At 32.7% G+C, this 22,229-nt stretch overlaps 1 protein-coding gene across 3 annotated transcripts in view; it reads left to right on the top strand.

Annotated features, from left to right (window-relative positions):
* The window catches only part of LOC108755440 (regulating synaptic membrane exocytosis protein 2), a 167,328-nt gene that overhangs the window by 72,390 nt on the left and 72,709 nt on the right, over positions 1 to 22,229 (top strand). For 2 of the 3 annotated variants that reach the window (XM_018498440.1, XM_018498442.1), the window contains 5 exons: positions 1,470 to 1,629; positions 3,956 to 4,207; positions 9,635 to 9,797; positions 11,261 to 11,569; positions 15,338 to 15,533. In XM_018498440.1, the coding sequence (XP_018353942.1) occupies positions 1,470 to 1,629; positions 3,956 to 4,207; positions 9,635 to 9,797; positions 11,261 to 11,569; positions 15,338 to 15,533 (1,080 nt within the window). The remainder of the gene's footprint in view (positions 1 to 1,469; positions 1,630 to 3,955; positions 4,208 to 9,634; positions 9,798 to 11,260; positions 11,570 to 15,337; positions 15,534 to 22,229) is intronic. The other variant, XM_018498441.1, reaches the window with a different exon arrangement.

The following is a 22,229-nucleotide window of genomic DNA, read 5'->3' as shown; positions in this document are numbered from 1 at the left end:
TATATATATATATAAATAGAATTTTTTTCTTAATATATAACTATCAAAATTTAGTTACATCCAATTGCAAGAGACTCTATACCGTAAATTCTGTAACTTAAAAATGTAACTTTTTAATTTTATAAAATTATATATTGCTTATAAGAATATTTTTATACTTCAAGACTATTAAAATTTATATCTCAAATTTGATTTTATAATTTATTTAATAATTTATTTAATTTTTTCTTCTTTTTCACATTTATAATATTATATTAATATCTCATTAACTATAATAACTATTCCTTTATTGTAATAGTGACGGCATTCTCTAATAAACTTCAACAGTTCCCAATGTTCACGTAAAAAGTTTTAGCTGTTATTTCGCAGGTTACAATTTAATCGAAAACATTTCGTCTAGATAACAGCCCGTAGCTATTAATCCTCGTGCTATACTGTCTCGTACGAGTAAAGATTTACTCGTCGGTGAGACACACTGCAGCGGACATTATCCGTACGGAAGACGATCCATGAAGTTCACTGTCAATTTAAACAAGCGCGACCCACCCTTATTTCCATCGTTTGCTCGACTCAGTTTGCTTGTGCATTCAGCTGAGCGATATTTAATACGACATGTCCATTAAAGACCATAGATTGATTTCTCATTGATCAGCTAAATAACTCAGCTTGTTTAAATAACAAACATGCTGTTTTACGATTATGACTACATCAAATTCAATAACTAGTGGTTTCCTAATAATGGTTTTTTTTTACAACTTAAATTTATTTTTACAGTCTTAGAAAATACGTGAGATTTTTTTATAGAAAAACAGAAATATACACTGAGAAAAATATCTGGTTGGATAATTGGAAATTCTGGTTAAAATGTACAAATCACAATTTTCTTAAATATATTAAATTCTAGTTGAAATAACCGGAAATCTAATTAATATAATCCGAATCTTCTGGTTCGTCCACATATTTTCAACTAGACATTCTTAATGCACGTGTGTGCAATAAGAAAAAGATTATTAATAATTGTTACACCGTAATGCTTTTAAAATGTGTTGCAATTATTGTGTGTAAAAAGTTTCAATAATTCTTATTTTTGTGTAATAAAAAAATCATTAATTAAATTCTTTCCTTTTATATTATGCAAACGCAAGTTACTCAAATGTATATGTATAAAGAAAATATTCTTCCCTAATCGAATATAAAATATTTTAATATTTTTATATGTAGTTATCATTATCATAAAAATAATTATTATCACGATCCTTTACTCTCCATGGTTAAAAAAGTATGCTTTATATATAACATTACCGAAGATGTACATGTAATTAATTATTTCTTGATACCATTTGTCTCAATGCTCGACAATTCAACAACGGATGTTTGACACAATAATTTTGATAATAGAGAACACATTCGGAAAGATTGTCGTAGCGAATGAGGACGTCTAATAAAATTTATCGGGTTCGATGTTCCAGAAAATCAGAAACGGGCGGCAAGGTAAGCAGCGCGGACGACTGCAGGATATGCCGGAAGTCGTTCAGCCCCGAAGAAGTCTCGCGAATTTGTTGCGAGTGTCAACATAAGGTCTGCGAGGACTGTGCCTCGTATTCGACGACAACGAATTCTGACGATCTGGTAAGTATGTGTGTACATGCTTCCATTTTTAATTAATCAGCTTATTCATTGTTTTCCGCTCGTAATATTACCGTAAAACGAAATTGGGTGGCGTCCAGGTGCAAATTAATTGCCGAAAAAGATGAAAAGGACGAAAGAAAAACATGAAAATGTTTGAAGACGGAAAGAAAAACGAAGGCTTGTGGAAATCTAATTTTGAGGATAACATTGTAATTAAGCGTGACATTTTATCGTTGTTTTCCTTAAACATTTATTTTTTTAATTTATTCGTTATAAATAATTGGAATCGGCTGTTTTCCTTTGACATTTCATTTTAATGATAACGTCGCTTGCGATTTTTATTTAATTTTCCTTTTTATTGTCAAAAGACCAGTTTATTTTATTAGTTATTAATAAGCAATAAAGTGTGTGTGTGTTGTGTGTGTGTGTGTGTGTGTGTGTGTGTGTGTGTGTTTAGTTAACTTGTCATATTTTGTATAACGAAATAAATATATCTATAAGCGTTTTGTGTAATTTACATTTTATGTAAATGTAAAGCCACATTATGGTAATCGTTTTATATTGCGTGTGTTATCTATAATCGGGGCAGAAAATAAAATATCGTATAAAAATAAGAGAATTAAATTAAAATAAAAATATAATAGGAAATAATGAAACAAAAAAAGAAATGATAAAAAATATAAATAAAAAAAAAATGGAAAAATAGAAATGCTTTAAAAATAAGAAATGTGTGTTTGTTTCATAAAAGAATTTGCAGAAATATTCTAAGAACGAGAATTATTTATGTATATTCGAAGTATGAACGCAAAAGAGACATTAATTGCCAATAGATAGTCACAAGTCGAAAATTCATGATAACAAGAACGGAAATCCTATAATGCCAAGATTAACATCAACTCAAGCACATGTAGCTTTGTTGCTTACTTTCATTTTCGCTATCTCTCTCAACTTTATCGTTAAGAGAGAATCTTTGCCTGTCGCTCTCATGTAGGCAATAAAGCGCCTGTAGAAAATTATTGTAAGAAGAAAATATTAGAGCTTTCATTCCTAAACTACATGTATATTCCAAGTTTTTCCTTTCAAAATGCCTAAGACAATTAAGTATACTTTTCGCCCGGATCATTATTTCGTGTCAATAATTCAATTCACGAGAAAGAAAGCAAAAAGCGATCGGTATCTTTGTGACTCTAAACTTTTTAAACTTCCGTACTATATTCAGTCATAAACGTGAAGATCTAACGGAAATTTATTCGCGACTCGCGCGAATTTACTCCGCGTTTAATCGCACCAAAGATTAATTGGTTTAATGGCGATTTTGTTTGCCCTTCGCTCGTTGATACGTATGCATGATGTCGATCGGGCGTTAATTCTAATTACACACGTAATTGATAAATTCGGTAAATGCGCGCAGCCGATCGCATGAGATTTAATCTCGCGCTGGATTATAATGGATGGCATGCCCTTGCACGACATTCCTGCGGGCAACCCAAATTCGGTAGAATGTGCGTAATCATTCTGAATCTATTCATTCCGCATTTCTATTCGTTTCTAGCACACGAGATATTTCCGTGGTAACCTAAATTCATTAAAATATATATTGTCTTCTACATTTGACCAAACGGAATATTGTATAGAAAAATCAGGTGTACGTGTGAATACGATGGAAATGCGCGCATTTAGTAAATTTCGAGATTTGCATTCGCGCTCTATTCGCTATTTTTGACGTCGCGTGATGGTAGGTATATATGAAAAGAGAAAATGCTTCGTTTTCATGTTCAAATTCCATCATTAACTTCGCATATTATAAATAAAATAAAAAGCAAATCAAGCTTAATACGAGCTCAATACAAAATATACATTAAATTTACACAGTAACTAGTAACATTTACAAAAGTTAAGTTAATAATATTTGTATGTTTGCTGCATTTGTATTGACGTTTGTTGAACTAAAAATAATGCGTAACATTCTGTAAAATGAAAAATTGCATATACGCTTTTCAGATTTGTAATAAAACGTTTTAGAAATTGCGGATTAATATATGATTTTTTAAATTGGGATAAATTAAATGTTTATACTTTCTTTCATCCATTGTGCTTCCATATTATACTCACTTTAATTTGTGTGTGATCAAATTCCATCATCAATTTAATTTTATTGTAAATTTGAACATAGTGCTATTAAATAATCCAATCAAACACAAAATAATAATTTAGTCTTTAAAACTAAACATAATTAGGGAGCATCGTATCAATATTAAATGCAAACTTATCGCCAGTAAACAGCACGTGGACAAGCGTTAACTTTTTTTGTCTGGAAATGTTACAGTCTTCCTGGACATGTAGCGTTTGCCGTCGAAAGATCGCCTCGAGGGACCAGCCGATAGTGACACAAGATTCCACAGATTCGATGCTAGATGTGCCGTGCTTGGAGGCTCTTCACAGGAGACACAGTGACGCCCGACTCGGTCCCACCGGAAGTCAGATAGGGACACTAGGAAGTGGATTGGCTCCACCGAGAAGTCCGGAAATTCGAAGGCATTCCGACGTTTCGCCAGCTAGTCTCAAGGAATTAGAGAAGGTAAGCAAAAACTCGATTTACGATAATATATGCTTTCCTGAGTTGAACGATTAACCGAGAATAATGTAGATAGCATAACTGCTTCGTAATGATCCAATCTTTCTGATCGCTTTAGCTCAATGCGAATAGATGCATATAACTATCCCTCCCACAGTTTTAATCTCTGAAATATTAGATAACAAATAGGAAAAATAATACTTTGTCGAATAAAATTATATAGACGGAATGATTACATTCTATAGCTTTTTACGTTTTACGATCAAAGTGTAACTTTTCTTTAATTCAGAAACTATCTTTCTTAATAATATTAGATATGTATATATATGTTGTGTAAATATATAAAAATACTTTGCGTATATATATGTACAATATATATATATTTCCAGCCTACATAAATTTTTCAGAGAACTAATCATCTTCACAAAAAATTAATATACTTATCGGAATAAAATTATTTGTTTGCTATTAAAAGACGAAGATAAAATTTTCAGAATTATGGAAAATAAGGGCCACGCTTTACGTGCGCACCGTATTAATTGACTGGCTTTCGATGTTACTCACCAATTTTCTACCGCACGAGATTCCCTTTTCCTAGCGAGGTGCATAATTCAACATCCTGAGAGATATACTATTATACGCGAGAATATTCGTGCAGCCATGTTTGAAATTAGGGTTGCTGAATTATACCGCTGCCAAAGGAATCAACGTATATGCTTTGAGTGTCCGCTTGAACGCTTTAAGCTACACTTTGCTGTTATCTTAAATGCATACACCATACTATTCACCGAGATTCTTGTATATCACCTGCATTATGCAACAAAGTGCAGATCGCGCGTTAAAAGGGATTTCGAATTATTCCATTGCGATTGCAATCGGCGACTGCAAGAACACAAAAGTCGCTTTTTCAATCATAAGTACCTGCTTTTAAATTGTATTCTTTTCGTATACTTTCAAAACATTGCAGATTATATAACATGATTTGTATTATTATAATATCAATTCCAGCGCAATTATTATTCTACATAAAAAATTGCGTAGAAAAGCCATCATCCTTGAATTATATTTTGTCGCGTAACTTTCTTTAATAAAATCATTATTTAAAATATTAAAGTATTCAGTAAATCATTAATATAAAAGAAAAATAATTTTTTGTTTATGCGATACATGGTCTTTAATAAATTTTGTAAAACTTTTGTATTTTTTTTTTTTATTTTTATAAAAGGAGAAATAATAGATATTACTCGTAGCAATATCTATTGCAATAACTGCAGATACCTGAATCAACCGTTTCACTCATTATGCCCTTTATGCTCGACTAATTTACGGTAATTTACGAGAGGTTGTAAATTGTTCGGACGATCATATCGACGATCGTCCTCGTCACGTGCGGCTTTAACGAGGTGTGCTACCGTTGGTGTCGGACTCGACGCGGAGCTCGACTACTCTCCACGAGATCTCATTGCGCGTATATCGTGTGCACTTGTCACGCAAACGGAGCACTCACAGACACGCACGCGCGTACATCGGAAACGAGTACACACCGAGTATGTTGCATGTGTATGCAACTTCTCATTACTCGACACTCAGACAAACAATTATCAAGCGCGTAATTACCGTGCGGCCTCGTAGCAATCGTAGACTTCGAGAACCCAAACGAAAATGCATCGTAAAAGCCGTACAGGCCTTTTACGATCCTGGGATACGAGCTGGGAAGAGCCATTGTTAAGCTATTTCTAAATTGCAAGACAGAAAATTTAGCCACAGATAATTTTAACTATAAAAGAAAACAATAAGTCTTACAACATGCTTACAACATATGTCTATTTCTACCAAAATAGATTTACTTTAATCTTGGTTTAGCTTACGCTTTATCTTTTCCTTGTTCTAAGAATTAGATAAAGATAAAAAGTAAATTGAACCGAGATTAAAGTTAATCTACATTGATAGAATACTAATACTTGTTATCAGTAGAGTAAGGTGAAATTTCTTCGGCGTTTCTTTATCACTACTACATTGCCCCACATTCCATGCTCTGCGATTTATGTCGCGTTTACAAGATGTGACATTTACGCGAATCAATACTCTTGAATTTATCGAAGCTTCGCTTATTGATTGCTACACAGCTCTCTAAGGCTAAAACTTACATTGTACTAGCCGACAACTTCGTAGCACCGGTAGACGTCTCACCTCGAGAATTTATCGACAGTCGTTTTTGTCGCTTGGCAGAATAATCGGATCTGTGCGCGCGCGGCCGGAAACGGATGCGGAAACGAAAGAAAGTGGAGTGAAATTGAAATGAAGGAGAGCGTGTTTTTGCGCTTAAAGACGGACAGAAATAAGGGAACAAAAATAGCAGATTCGAAAATCTTTACGGTTGCGTATTGCACATGATTGCTTTACTATGCGAAAGTATAAAAAAAATCATAAATTTGTAAAAAAAAAAATTCGTAACTTTAATTGCAAAAACTGCCTTTTTTTTGCGTTGAATTTATATTCCGTGTTTATTTTTTTCCCTCTCGTTTCGACTTTCAATTTTTGCTTAACAAATTCATTCAGTGAGATATTTTTTTGTATACAACATGTAGTTTTGTTTTCATAATTGGTTAGTGCATTTACAAAAGAATTGTTTAGATTAGTAAAATGGAATTAAAATATTTTTACTATTTATAGCTCATTCAATGTAATTTCTACTATCATTCCGAAACATATAATTTTCGGAAATTCAGAAATTTCTAATTTCCGCACTCATCTCATTTTCCTTTCCGCCTTCTATTCATTAGGATGTACATCAAACATAATAAATTGCTATTAAATTGCTTTTTTTCGTAGAATAATTTCTCTGGACAACCAAAATGTGTCAGTTTCGTTTGTCTAATGAGTTCGACACAAAAGAAAGGGCGGATTCCAGATCGTAAATCCGTCGTTTCATCGGAACTGTCATGACGTAATGAAATACGTTCTACAGCATTTACGCACATACGTAGGCGTAGACAAACCAAGAGGAGAGATATCTCGTATTTACGACGGCAAACGCTAATTCCGGAGTTTATCGCTCGCTCTTGCGCGTCAGTCTCTCATGATACGCCCCGCTTGGTGAAGGACGCCTAGCACGTTTATCTTGCTCGTAGTAATTGTCATTGGCGCTTTTTCCATCTCGAGATTCAATCCACTTTGTTGCCATTCGCACGTCACGGCTGCCGGTTTCTCGTGAGCTAAAACGGCCGTATGATGGATGGAATGGAATGACTGCAATATCGCGGAATTGCGGAAATGTGATCGCAGCGTTTTAAAGCGAAAAATAATTATTAACATTGATGCCAAGTTAGAGAATTTTCCCCTAAATTTGATAAAGGTTTTTTCCACTGAAAATTTTTTTAGGGGTACAAAAAGGCGTACAAAAAGACAATTTTTGGGGGAATCTTTGGGAGAAAAATACGAGGAAACATCCAAATTAATTCTACTTGTATATCATTTTATTCCAAATTTATTGTTTATTATGTTATTGTTCCAACTTTAATTTCCCAAGAATTGTTTGAAATCATTTCAAGCCATTTAAGTTGGAATGTCGATACAACCTTATGGTTGAATTATTTATGTGACAGCGATCTAAAAATTGCAAAACGATTGCAAAGACTTTTAAGCGTCTCAGACGACTATGAATGCAAACACGTCTGTATTCGGATTAAAATTGCATTTGGCACTACTGTTTATACTACCTAGGTGTCCTATATCACGGTACTAGCTTTCTGAGCTACATGCACTTAAACGTTCCGGCTACGCCTATTGGATAATTTACGACCGGCTGAGCATTCTGAGTGATGCGCAACATGCAACAGAGTATCTGCATCCCCGTGTGTCACGCGTGCCTTGTGCACTTCGAAAATCATCGGCGTGTACTGTCGGTGTATTACATCGATGATGGAAATGGCGACCTAGATTTTTTGCGAATAGATCGTGCTGCTATGGGGTATAACTGTAACATGGTTTCATCGAGAGGAAATTATCGCGATATGCGAGAGAGGAACGAACATCTTCGTGCCACACCCTCGTCGTCATCGCGTTAAAATAACGTTTTGGCACACCCGCGCGCTGCATCACCATGAATATTTATGCGCGCGACAGGTGCTCGAAAGCGGAATCGAGCTGGCACATCTACCCGGTGAGAGTAGCAGCGATGAGCGAGAAAGACGTGCTCGACATTGCACCCCGTTCGTTGCCCCGACCCTAATGGAGCCTTAACGCTGAAACCTTCTCGAACTTGGTCAACGGCCATACGCGCTCACCTCACCTCAATTTAATTGTTGCCGACGTGTAATTATGCCGCGCGGCGGGATCGCGTGACGAAACCGGGACGAAGTTAATTTTCGGATGTAGCCATTTTCATTATTATCGCGAACTCTCAGCTGCGTTTCCGTGGTCTTCTTTCTTGTTACCCGCAGGCGTGTCGGGAACGATATTAATTTTCATTATCAAAGGGCAGTGCACCAACTTCAGAGCTTTCGAGCGTCGAGAGAAATGTCTTTGTTGCAATTTGCCGGTGAAGTGAGTTATTTTAAATTCATGGAATTGATTCACATTAGAGCACAGTGCAATCACTCGTTTCATTTACAGACATAATTTACTATCCTCTCACACAGCTCTTGAGTCTAAAGATAATCAGAAACTCGCGCATTAGATAATTTAACGTGCAATTTGATCGTTCAACAATTCTCAATCTTTTTATTTCTTAATATTATATATACATTCCTAATATTAAAATAAAGTAGAAATAGATACAGGTTTTGTAGTTCTCTTAGATAATATTTGATCACGGCTTATTGATCTGCCATAGAAAGTGAAATAGTTTCTTTTCAAATCTGCACATGAAAATAACCATTTTATTGAAGTATTTAAAAATTTTAATTAGATACAGATCAAACAATAATTTTATTCAATTATCAAATTAATTATGTAGGACACTCAAGTTTGATTGCTAAAGCATCAAAACTTTTGATACTTTACTGGTACTGGTGTGCATTGCACACCATGCTTAAGTTTTCTACATAAATATTTTATCCAAATATTTTCTACATAAATATTTATCAAACAATTTTAATCGTCTAATAAAATTTTCAGATCTATATTTAGCTAAACTTTTAAATACTTGAGCAAAATCGTTGTTTTTTTTTGTCGTTTAAATAATAAATACAACTGCACAGCTTCAATCATTCGTACAATCATAAACCCCAGAGTCACAGTTGATCTCTGTGCGTTGATTCAACTGTTAGCTTCTAGGTGTCAATCTGTGCTGCCTAATCTTGTACATGCACACCCCGCCCTTGCCGTGTTGTTGGGGATGCTTGGACTTTCCACCCCGCCCTTACTCACGGCCTACATGTGGTGACATTTCCCGCATCGAGCCCTAATCTCTGTATCGTAATGTTGTAGTTTCGAAAGGTTGCAGGAGAACGTCAGAGAGAGGACCTCAGATGGGAGCGCGACCTGGACCGGAAAAGCAAGTCGAGGGGTGGCTCGCCCGATCGCCATCAAGCCTCTGATAGAGGGAGAGCGACCAGCCCTCAGAGAGTCGTCATGCCAGCTCAAACGGGCGGTAAGGATCATTTTACTCGTTCATGCGAGATATCTGTTACTCCTTTATACTACAGAAAAATCAAATTTCGCGTAATAGTCGCGTGTTACGATACACTCAAAGAAATAAGAAAGTATATGGCTCGTTTTTTTTTATATAGAGGAAAATGGAGTTCATAATATGATGTTATTAAATACTATTGATTTCAAGGATGGCAAGTATAGTGCTGTTACTTTTTATATTGATAAAAATATACGGTATTACGCGTTATTTAGGTAAAAGTAACTCGTTACAAGTCAGGAGTTATTTTTTGCAATAACGATTGATTTTTCCAACTCTGGTGTTACCGTTATCATCATAAAAAATTCAACGTCATTTATCGAATCGTTATTATAACAAAGTAAAGATAAAAAGTAACATTACATTACAAGTAAGTACTTGCCATTCTTGCTATTAACTTTTTGAGGATAAAAACTTTTTAACAAAAATACTTTAAAAAAAGATTACGTTTTCTAAAAATTTTTGGGGTCACTGAATCGACCTGAATTCGATTCTTAGAATTCTAAAATTCAAATTTCAAAAAAATAATCTGATTATAGTGAAACTCGGTTTTAGATTCTTGATAACGCTGCATTCGAATGTAACCTGAAAAGATCACATTTCAAAAGCGTACCTTCCAATAAAGGAGACTCTAATGTCACAGAGTTAAATCAGAATTTGAAAGTCAGTTTGAAATGATTTCAATACCAACTGTTTATGTAACTCTGATAAATAAAACAAAACTGGAAACTTGATACGTTATTTTGAAATTAAAATTCCCTAAAAGCAAATTTTATGATAAGATATTTTAAAATTCTATATATGCCACATATTGAAACCACTATTTAAAATTATATATTTTTTATCTCAAATTCAAATAAATTATCATTTATAGAGTAATTATTAAATTACCTCACAGGCCAAATCATAAAAATCGAGCGAGCAGTTTACAGAATAAAAGGAGATGCCCAAATAGGCACGCCCCTTCACGAAGGGTAAATGTATTGTAAAATTAGACTTATACTTTTATATATTATTTTTATAGAGATATGTTTTAAACTTCAAACGTTTTAAATTTTTAATTATAACATAAATTTTTATAAATATAAGTAAAATTATATTCTCGAGGGAGAATATAATTTTACTTATATTTGTAAAAATAAATATTTTCGCGAAAACACACAAAATTGTTTTAGATATATAAAAATTGTTTTATATATTTGTTATTATAATTGTTTTAGATATATAAAAGTTGTTTTATATATTTGTTATTATAATTGAATAATTTGCAATTACGAAAACGCATTATTTTTATCATAGTCAATCAACAAATGTTATTCAAGATGAAAATGAGCGTCAAATTTCGTATTACGTTAACCGCTTCATCTTTCAATTTACTTAGGGTGTTAAACCCCTAACATCATCTTTCAATTTCCTTGATAAAGCGATCGAGCAGGAAGGCGGTGATTTAGACGATGAGGAGGAACGTCGACGTCGCGCTCGTCGCGGAGGCGGTACAGTTCGTCGCAAATCTCGCGTGACCCGGCAAAGGTCGTACGACGATGAAATCAAAACAGCGACTACGATGGCCGCTGGTGGAGCACAACCCACGCATCCTGATACTGGCCTAGGACTTCCGGTTCAATTACCAAGACGAGCGTCCGCCTACGACGTTTACGCAGTACCTGGAAGTAGCGGTCTTAACGCGATGGCTATCGCCGCTGCCCAACAAAGAGCCTCTATTTCGGCGCAAGGTGCGTTGACATGATTCATTGCAAGAAATGAAAAATTTATTCTTTGATTTCCGAAAGCTCGCGATGTTAATTTTATTTTACAACGCAGCTTTTCTGTTTACATGCAGAAAGAAAAAGTTTGCTGATGTTTTTAAATAATAATAATTTAGCTAGATCTAGATCTAAAATTAATTTTGTTTGGAGTAAAATAATTATGTAGAACGCTCAAACTTGCTGCTAGAATGTTACAACTTTTTGCAGCATTGTTATCATTACGTTAAGCATTCTAAATAATTATTTCAATGATTCAATCCAAAATTATTTTCAGATCTATACCTAACTAAATTCTTAGATATTTCCGCAAAAATATTTTTTCAGCACAATTATACAGGGTGAGTCATTTTAAGTGATACACTAAAATATCTCGAAAAATATAATAAATATGAAAAAATGTTTTAGACCAAAGTTGCTCAGTTACTAAAGGGAATGATGACCTTGGTTGACCTTAATGAGATATCCTTAAGGCTAGGTCAAGATCATTGATTTTTTTAAATGGCTAAAATCTTCTGAATATTGTTCAGAATCATATCCTGAGTAATATTTGTTAAGATCAAGATTATTGGAGATTGTTTCTCTTATTTTTATTTTTGCATTAAAAATTTATTTTTGTTTAAAAATGAAAATGAGAGAAACAATCTCCAATAACTTTGATCTTAACGAATGTTATCCAGGACATGATCCTGAGTAACATTTAAGAGATTTTAGCCATCGGTCGGACACTTTGCGTAATGCTAATGTCGGCGGTACTGTAATTTTCAAGCTTTATAACTCGAAAAATACTTAATGAAGAATAACTTTATTGCAATGTTTTGAGAATACCTTGATACCAACTATTAGATGCTGAAATAAAAAATAAGGTGTACCATTTAAAAAAATCGATGTAACTTTGATTAGGCCTTAAGGACATCTCATCAAAGTCAATCGTGGTCGCTATTTTTTTTCTTTCTAGCAACTGAGCAACTTTTGTCTGCAACATTTTTTCGTATCTATTATATTTTTTGAGATATTTTAGTGCATTACTTAAAATGCCTCACCCTGTATAATATCTTAATATTAGGTTCGATATTTAATAAAAAATATTATTTTTAGTAAATATTTGACATAAAATATATAAAAGTTAATATTTTTCATCACATATTTTTATATCTAAAATATCAGTTTCGCATCAAATAAATCATTCATGCATCAGACATCTCACTAAAATAACGAGCAATATAATATGTATTGGCGTGCTATATTACATGTACGCATAATTCCTCATGATTTCTCTCATTAATACTATCTTTGACCTCCCGGGCTATTCCCAGGAGGAACTTTAACAACCCACTCTTCGATCCTGGCGAAAGCGCCGAAATTTCCAACTTCTACACTTCCCTGCCGATAGCAAGCTGGCAACATATGCTCCGATTTCTCCGCCACACATTGCGCGTTTACGAGTTATCGCAATGGCATCCGCGACAAGTTAGAAATGACTGTGCTCTAAGGGATTCCAAGGGCTGCAAAAGCTGCTAGAATAATCGAATAGACCTTGTCGAGCAACAGTAATTCTAGCTTATGTATTGTTCGTTCTGTTCCATAACTTCCTCTGTTTCGTCGTAGAAACAATTTACTCCATTACGAATCCAAGCGATGTTTCACCATCAAAGGCAACTCTGAGGAAATAAGTAAACCGATTTTTGTTAAACATATATGTTGACCACGTGATATGGTCTTATTCATTCGCTCGACATTTTCTGCCATGAGAAACATTAATACACAACAGGAACTTTCGACAATATAGTATACTTTCAAACCGCGACTTCCATCTCAATTAATTTCACGATCCCAGAGAGATAATTATTGTAATTTAAACGTCTCTAAACGATACTTATCATGTGGAAATTTGAGATAAAACTTTATGAAAATTTCACGTAATACATCAACAAATTGTTAGTAACCAGTTGTTCAGGATACCATTAAAATTTTCCGCACGGAACAACTTTAAATAACAACTGTGAGACACTAGTTTCAGAATTCCCATTTTCATGCATTCAATTCAGTCGCGTCTGTCGGACGTGTGTCGCGTATCCTGAGATACATTTCTATAACTGCAGTGTAACTTGAACAGTGCGCGCGTATATTACCAGCCTGCGTGATCGGAAGCACTAAACAAACATCTCGACTCGACATAGAAATTCTGGTTTTCTCTTTCCTTTCCCTCCCACTCTTCTTCGATCTATCGAAAAGCCTTGCACGCGACGAACTTGCAGCGTACTTTCTATGAAAACTATTTCCGATGCGTCATAGAGAAGCGTACGGACGTAACGCGGTTTCAAAGCCATCAGTACTCATGCATGTACGCATTGATCGCCTATTCAGATACTCTTAAAATTTCCATTTTGCTGAAGGTAACGTGTTCCAGCCTCAATTTGATGTTTGACTTGTTATAACGTGAGTTTCGTCCGTCAAATATTGCGATATTGCACAAAATAATACAGGTACTGTAAAACAAACTTTGATCGGCCAACTTAAGTTTTGCATAAATCGAGAGAAACCCAAGCGAGAAATTCCCTTTTCGAGATAGCTCGGTAACGGTAATTACTTAAGAAAATTGTAGCATTATTATCATACATTATTATTATATTACAATTTGAAAAGAAAACATGAAATGAACATGCAAGTGTATATATACAGATAAAATGACATTTTATTGACTATAGCGTCTTTGAATAAAAATTTTATCTTCGCAAAAATTTAATTAGCAGGTCTTTTATAACTTTTCAATTTTTAACATTAGAAAGTTTGATAATACAAATGAAAGTTCAACCAAAAAGATTAAAACGAAAATTAAAACGACGAGGAATAAGATTTAATTATCTACATCTAACCGTGAGATTAAATTGTCAAAGTTTTTTTAAATTTTTCTCTCTTTCTCTTTCTTTTTCTAATTAGTTATAATGATATTTTAATGTTAATATCTCATTTTTTCCTTTTCTCTTTGTAGTAAAACAAAAATATTATATCCCTATTCAAATAACTCGTATATAATGTAACCTGTACTTGTTTCTCTATCCTATGTAATCAAAAGCTGAGAACTCCACTTCCTGGTGGAGAAAAACAACATTGGCATTTGACTCGCATCGTACTTTAGTGTGAAACATTTCGACTATTTTATTTCTTTCAAATATGTTTAACTTCTTTGAAGTCTTTATGTAATAACTACATATTTCGATATCGACTTTTTCATATATTACAATATTATTTCTAGACAGAGATAAAAAACTAAAAAAATGAATATAAAATTAATATATTTCTAAATAGAATTATTTATTTTTGTATATTCGTTCACATAATTGCAATATTTTTCCCTATCATGTTTTAGTAATTAATACAAACATTTCTAGGGAAAATATTTTTTAATAGATTTTAAATATAATATCGAAATATTTTTTTTTTATCAATTTCAAATTGTGTGTGTGTGTGTGTGTGTGTGTGTGTGTGTGTGTGTGTGTGTGTAAGATTTAAAATATGTTTTATAGCCTAACTCTTATCTCTCCCGAGCCGTTTTATTAAATCCATGCTACTTTTATATCTCCACTTACAATATATTTTATTATATCAAGGATATAATAAAATATAAGAAGTGCTTCATTATTCAAGGCGATTTACTCGCTATTATGAGTCACATTTAATATTTCAAGTATAATATGGTCGGCCTTAAAATGTCGTTGGTCATTTGCTTCTTTGCAGGCACCCGAGAACCTGAAGAACGGGCTCGCAGGTCCTCTTTCCGCGCTGTAAAACCAGTGATGCCGTACGACGCGGCCGACGACGAGAAGATGATTAAGCTAGACTCGTCATCTGCACCTGCGGTGGTACCGCCTGTGTCCCAACCCGTTCTTGTACCCGACGAAGAAAGGCGCAATCGACGAAGAGGCTCCCAATTGTAAGTTACTGTTGGCGCCGTTATAAGATTTATTATGTAAAAGAGGAGAGAAAACATGACCACGCATCTACACTACAATGTATAATATATAAAGCAAAGTGAAATCCGTTTTTTATTAAGAAGTTAAGCTATTCGGCTTGACATGGCATGTTGAAAAACTGATTCCAATGCAATTTAATTTGACGTTTATTACATGATAACAGCACTCGCAAGATCTCATTTCTCATTTTGTTATTATATAGTTAAATATTTATAATTTATATCAATAAAGTTACAACAACGTATTTGAATTCTTCATATACATCGGATAACAAAAAGTTTAGCCATAAAGATTTATGTTTATCATATTATTATAGTAATGTATATTTACAAAAAAAGTAAATTTTATATTATTAGTTACATTTTATTAAATATCAAAAATAATAATTAATATTAAAATAGCCACCTTTAACTTTGATGAAAGTTTTAAGGCGTTTTGGGAATACAGTGGCTGCACATCTTTCTACGGGTAATTTCTCCCAGGTGGCCAATAGAACGATCTTCAGTCTACTATAAACCGACGAAAATCTTTTGATGCAGTCTTTTTGATATTTAATGAGATGTAACCAGCTCTCTAGAGTTTTGTAAATATTTTTTAATGTTACTTTTTTTAATATATTACTATTAATATAATACGTTACTACCCAAGTAACAAGCTGACGTTATTTGTCGTCATTTTAACGTCAAAATGATAAATGACGTCAACCCTGCTACCCAGATAATAACTTGACAAATGCACTAAAATTGTCATACAAACTTTTTTATCACCCTGTATAATATATTATATATTCTTACGTTAGGTTATATATTTTCTGTTATGCAATATATTAATATACATTCTTAAGTAAACATCATAATGATCAACGTAATTAATTTTAAATAAGTTAATAATTAAATCCAATATAAAAAGAGCACACATACTTTTGCACTATTTTAATTAATATTAATGATAAATTGTTCGAATAATCTCCAGTAATTCAATCATTATTTCGGCTATCTGCAATAACCTAACTCTAGCGATGGGAATGACGCAAATCTGCCGATTTCAATTTTGTACTTTAATTTCGAACTTTCACATATATTTGCTTGTTTTTTGACACCGAGTTTTGACACCGGAATTTTGACGTCACGGTAGACATTTCGCCTCTACTTTCCGAAAGTAATTTAAACTTTTACACTTGTGTACGTGCGTAAAAAAAAGACCTATCTCATGTTTTCCGCGTTGCATATGAGCGTTTATAAATTAAATATTTTCCATCCAAATATAACAGGCTAAATTTAAATTTTATCTTTCCGCATGTCTATTGAATTTTTCTAAAAAGAATAAAAAAAATTAATAAATAATTTCTTAGAATCATACAAAAAAGATTTTACAATAAATTACAAGTTTAATTCTAAAAGTATTTTTTCTAATAAGAAATGCTCTCAATATACTTTAATTCTCAATGTACTTTAATTCTCTGGAATATTTTTTTTTATGCTTTAAAACTGTTTCTCCTACAATATACATTTAAACGTACGATCGAAACTTCCTATTACATATTAGATAATCTATGGTCAGTTCTATAATTTTAACAAAATTATAGGATACTTGCATGAAAAACATGGAAATCAAAATTGAAAAATAAATCGACGTATCCTGAGATAAATTGTTAAAATATTTCTTGAGTGATGTATCTATATTTTCAATCCGCAAATGTTGATTATATCCATTTTATTATGAATGAAATAATTTGAAATATTCAATATACGAAGTATCTTGAAACAATTCTCACATACACAAGCATATTCAGAATATTTACTGAAAGATTTCCACATTTTTCCATACATTTTTTGACGCGAAATGGTATAGTCTTGATATGTATCGTTATCAATCAAATACGTTCAGAGTATAATATAAAACGATGTACGTTTCTGTCGTTTAATCTACTTTGATAAAACAATGTAATTGCCGCCTAGTGTTTACATCTCATTACAGCGCGTTTGCACCAATAAATTTGGATTAAACAAAGGTGGATTAAATCCACACTATCCGTTTTTTTGTAATTTTTTGCTAATAATACGGGCGAAAATTTACTTAGTTAAATTTAACTCAAAACGGATTAAGTTTTCCGGACTTAAGTTTTCTTTTGTAGCGAACGAATATCGATTCGTAACCAACGAAAGATTCCAATATAGAACCGAACAAGCATTTTTCTTGTATCCATCGGCGCGGCGAAAATGAAGATCGATCTACTCCGTCTGTGATTTCTTTCCTATTCCGCTCTACCGCGCGGGGGGGAAGGGCTTACTCATGATTACTCTTTTATTTCCAATAAAATGCAACGTGTAACGTATGTTGTAAGTACATATACGCGCACCGTCAGCAAGAGGTCGAGTGGATTGCAAACAGGGGAGTTTGCTACTAGAGAAATAATTAATACCACCCTATCCCTTCTCCTACTCTTCGTTAAGTGTGCGCATTTACTCGCGTGCGAGCATCTGCGGTTCTTGCCAAAGTCGAGTTCGGAACTGTTACAATTTCGGAGAGCTTAATTTTCCGCGCTATAGAAGGTTATACTCGAAAATATAGCATAACGGCAAGCTTGCGGTATTAACTATTCGAGAGGCTTGCGTTTATAATGCAGTACTCAATACGGATAATACTACGAAGCTGCACAAATAAAAAATATATTTGAATAACACAAATATAAGATTAAAATTAAAATTTGTCTTAAACATTTGCAATCACGTATATTCTCTATGCCGATTAGATATATTTCCATTTCTATAATATTTAATTCATTAAAAAATTTATTTAACCTTGGAAAATTTTACCTCAAATAAACATTTTAATCTTAATCGTTTGTATTTTCATTTTTAACATTTTTTTATTATTTACAAACGTATACAGAAAGAACGGTTTTGCGGAAATAAAAATTTAACTGATATAAAAATTTAATTAAATACACAAATCTGAAAATAATTTTGTCGGATTATCAAAATAAGTATGTATGACACTCAAACTGGTTACTAAAAAGTAAACATTTTTTACAGCATTATACTTGAACATCCTACATAATTATTTTGATAGTTCGACAAAATAATTTTTAAATCTAGCTAAATTTTCAGATACTTCAGCAAAACAGTTTTTTCCATGTACGATGCTTGTCTAAATCCGATTAAAAAAATAATTTTGTTTTCTATGCGATTTAAAATCTGAACATTTAATTCAATCGCTGCTGATATAATCCAATAATCGCGGTCAAAGATTTCTTTGAGCATTTTCTATATATATAGAAAGGATCGAAGGGTGTCGAAGGTAAGGAAGTGTCATCCCTGAGACAGGTTGTTACGCTCATATGAAGGAGTCGGGATGCTTGGCGGAAGGATCGCGCGATGATGTATCGCTCTTGTCAAAATTGGCTTAACCTTCGTGATCCTTCGCCGTCATCTTTCTTCTAGCCGAATGAAAAAGTTCGTAAAAGATGATGAGTTAAAGTCAGCGTTATAAATCATCTAGATCATGTAATCGTTATTATCTCATACAGTCAGATGGCATTGAAAGCTGACGCTTATACATATTAATTCTTCATACTCACAAGTCAATTTTGAAACACGTTTTAAAAATATTAAAAATTAATTACTATGAAGTTTTCTGAAGTATATAACATTTAGCTAACTACTGAAAATAATTGTCAGACTATCAAAATAATTATGGAACACTTAATTATTGATGACAATCTTGCAAAAATTCTTAATTCCAGCAATTAGTTCTACATAATTATTTTGATGGTACAAACTAAATTTTCAAATCTAGCTAAATTTTTAGATACTTCATCAAAACTGTTCTTTTTGTGTATATTAGTTACTAGAAATTGTAATATTTCTTTTGTAATTGTAATATTGTAATATTTCCTTTATAATTTTTGATAAATATAGTATACAGAAATTTAGATTAATGATAGATATTGATTGACTTTAATATTTCAAAATATAAATCTAATTAAACGAATTGTAAGCGAGTTTAATTTATTCACGAAATAAACATCATGCATCGTTGTAAACATTTTTTCATATAAGTTCTTTATAGTTTACATCTTCTTTTTACAGTCTCACCATCCAAAAACTATTTTTTGCAATTTGTAATTATTATATCACGTGAGAAATTAATTTACTTGTTTATCGAACATGACGTAAACCTGTATAGAAGAAATGGGACTGTCTCTTGTAATTTAATTTAGTAATCTTTAGTGAAGCATACGGCTTTTCAAAATACAATACATGATCTGTTCTTACGCCTTCAAAAAAAAATCATCGATTATTCACGATCAATGTACTATCTAAAGCGGCACATTCGTCGACCTCGATTTCGAGGTACCTAGATTGCTAAATTAAGAGACATGAGAGCTGCTGTTAGAACTAAAATAAGTGCGCGACACTTTTCCTCCTGCCTTATATCGGCCTTACACTGACAAGAGCCACCCTGTAAAGAGCGACGTTAGAATAGAAGTACACTTGTGCTTTAATACGACCGTGCTGCTACGTCGAAATTTGGACCGTGCTTCGAATGCTTGCATCGGCTGATCGTGCGCCGCATCAACCACGACCACGGTATCGTCAACTCGGTAAACCGCCGGAAATCAGGGTAACTCGTCCCGATAATTCTACTGAATATCGTACGTCTTAACTGACATACTTTCCGTTGCTGCCAGTAAATTTTCAACCCACCTCACGCGTCGAGTAAAGTTACCTTATCTTTCTCTCTTGTGGTAACTTCAAAAACTTGATTCTATAATAAGAATTCACGCTCCTTGTGTGTGACGAACTTTTATGTTCTCAGCAAATCATCTAAATTTATTATTAACATTGTTATCATTCTTTAACTTCATTATACATAATTTGAGAAAGATAATAAATGAACAATAAATTTTTATTTGATATAAATTAAATTAATAAAATTTATTTGATATCAATTTTTATCATAACAATTTTTTTGAAAGAGTAAAAAAATTTACTTGACCATTATGCAAATATAGAAAAAAATATAGAACCTAGAGAGAGTAATTAATAAATTTAAAAATGCAGATTTTCTAGAAAGTACTTAAATATTATAAAAGAAATTAGTTCAAAGTTTTGTCTCTTTATTTTTTTAATGAGACGCAAGTAATTTATAAAAAATTCTAAAGAGGAAGAGAAAAAATGTTATAATTTACATTGTACTTCTTCCTTTCCTCAACAGAAGTTAGAAATGTAATAATAAAGTTTTAATTCTCGTTTACTTATGGCCCGTCCGAGTAATTATTGTTTCCCCTAACTCTGGCCACGACATAATTTTTTAATCGTGTAATCTTGTAATTCCAATTTACTTACGGAACTGCGATTTAATTTAATTATCGTGTTTCGTTATTCTATCCTGTGTTCATCTTTCTATATAACTTGAGTTTTCGTAACTAAAATAGAGAACAATAACATAAACGCGCAAACTTGCAATTTATCATAATTATACAGAATTTTCTTAATTCTAGCAAATTTTATACGATTTACAGTTATATAAATTTTATACAAAATTTATATAATTTGTTTACGCAACAACAACTTTTAATGTTTATAAGTATTATAATGTTTAATGTTTACAACTTTTTAAATAATTTCTAAATAATTTTCCAATTAGTGTTTGTTTTAAAACGATTTTTAGTCGAAAACCAAAATAAGCTTAATTAAGTATATAAAAAATGCTAAATATATAGAAATTAATTTTGTTGCTATTATCAATAATGTATATTGTTACAGTTTTAGCTCTCTTTTGTGTGTGTTTCTCTTATATTTCAACTTTACATTTTTTCAACAAGAAAGTAACGCTCACACACACACAATAAGAAAGTAACGTGCAAGTAAAACAGAACTCTTTTTTTATGTAGACTCTCGACAGAGTGTACTCTAATCGATATCGCCGCGCAGCTCATTCTTATTCAGCGAAACGACCAGGAAAAGCTTTTATTCTGTCGGAGTTCGTGATGGCACTGCGCAATTAAGCGATTCTCCTTCAAAGAGTGGCTATGAGCTGCAATGAAAAGAATGGGAAGAATCTCATAAAGGGATATGATCTTGTAAATTTCCATCTAGCTCCGACTAACCCTCACACAAAACTAGAAGAGAGAGAGAGAGAGAGAGAGAGAGAGAGAGAGAGAGAAATCCTCTTTTGAAGCCGACATGTGACATTCCATTACATTTGATTGTAGAATTCGATATGAATGCAATACGACTTCCTATTGAGAATGAAAAAAAGAAATTTTGATGAGGAATTCAAAAAGCAAGCTTACTTCTGCGATCACATCTCTAAATATTTAATTGATTGCATTCTGATTGCAGTTCATATTCCTTGAAACTAATCTCTTTAATTCTATTCCCTCAGTTCTTTTCTATTTACTACACTATTCTCCCTCTATTCTAATTCAAAAATCGAAATTTTGTTATACGCCAGTTACGTTGTCATACATTATCGTTAGCCACAGAAACCTGCTCTTAATTATTCATATTCTTGTATACTTTATTCGTAACATATACATTTCAGTCTTAATTTATGTTTTAAAAAAAGGATATATGCTTAAACTTAATTTGCATACCGCGGACACGTGAAAAAAAAAATTTCCCCCTTTAAAGAATTAATAAATCATT

Source organism: Trachymyrmex septentrionalis, unplaced genomic scaffold (assembly GCF_001594115.1).
Source record: "Trachymyrmex septentrionalis isolate Tsep2-gDNA-1 unplaced genomic scaffold, Tsep1.0 scaffold87, whole genome shotgun sequence".
Taxonomy (NCBI): domain Eukaryota; kingdom Metazoa; phylum Arthropoda; class Insecta; order Hymenoptera; family Formicidae; genus Trachymyrmex; species Trachymyrmex septentrionalis.
Note: the sequence above shows the minus strand (reverse complement) of the source record. Positions and strands in the feature narration are given on the sequence as shown.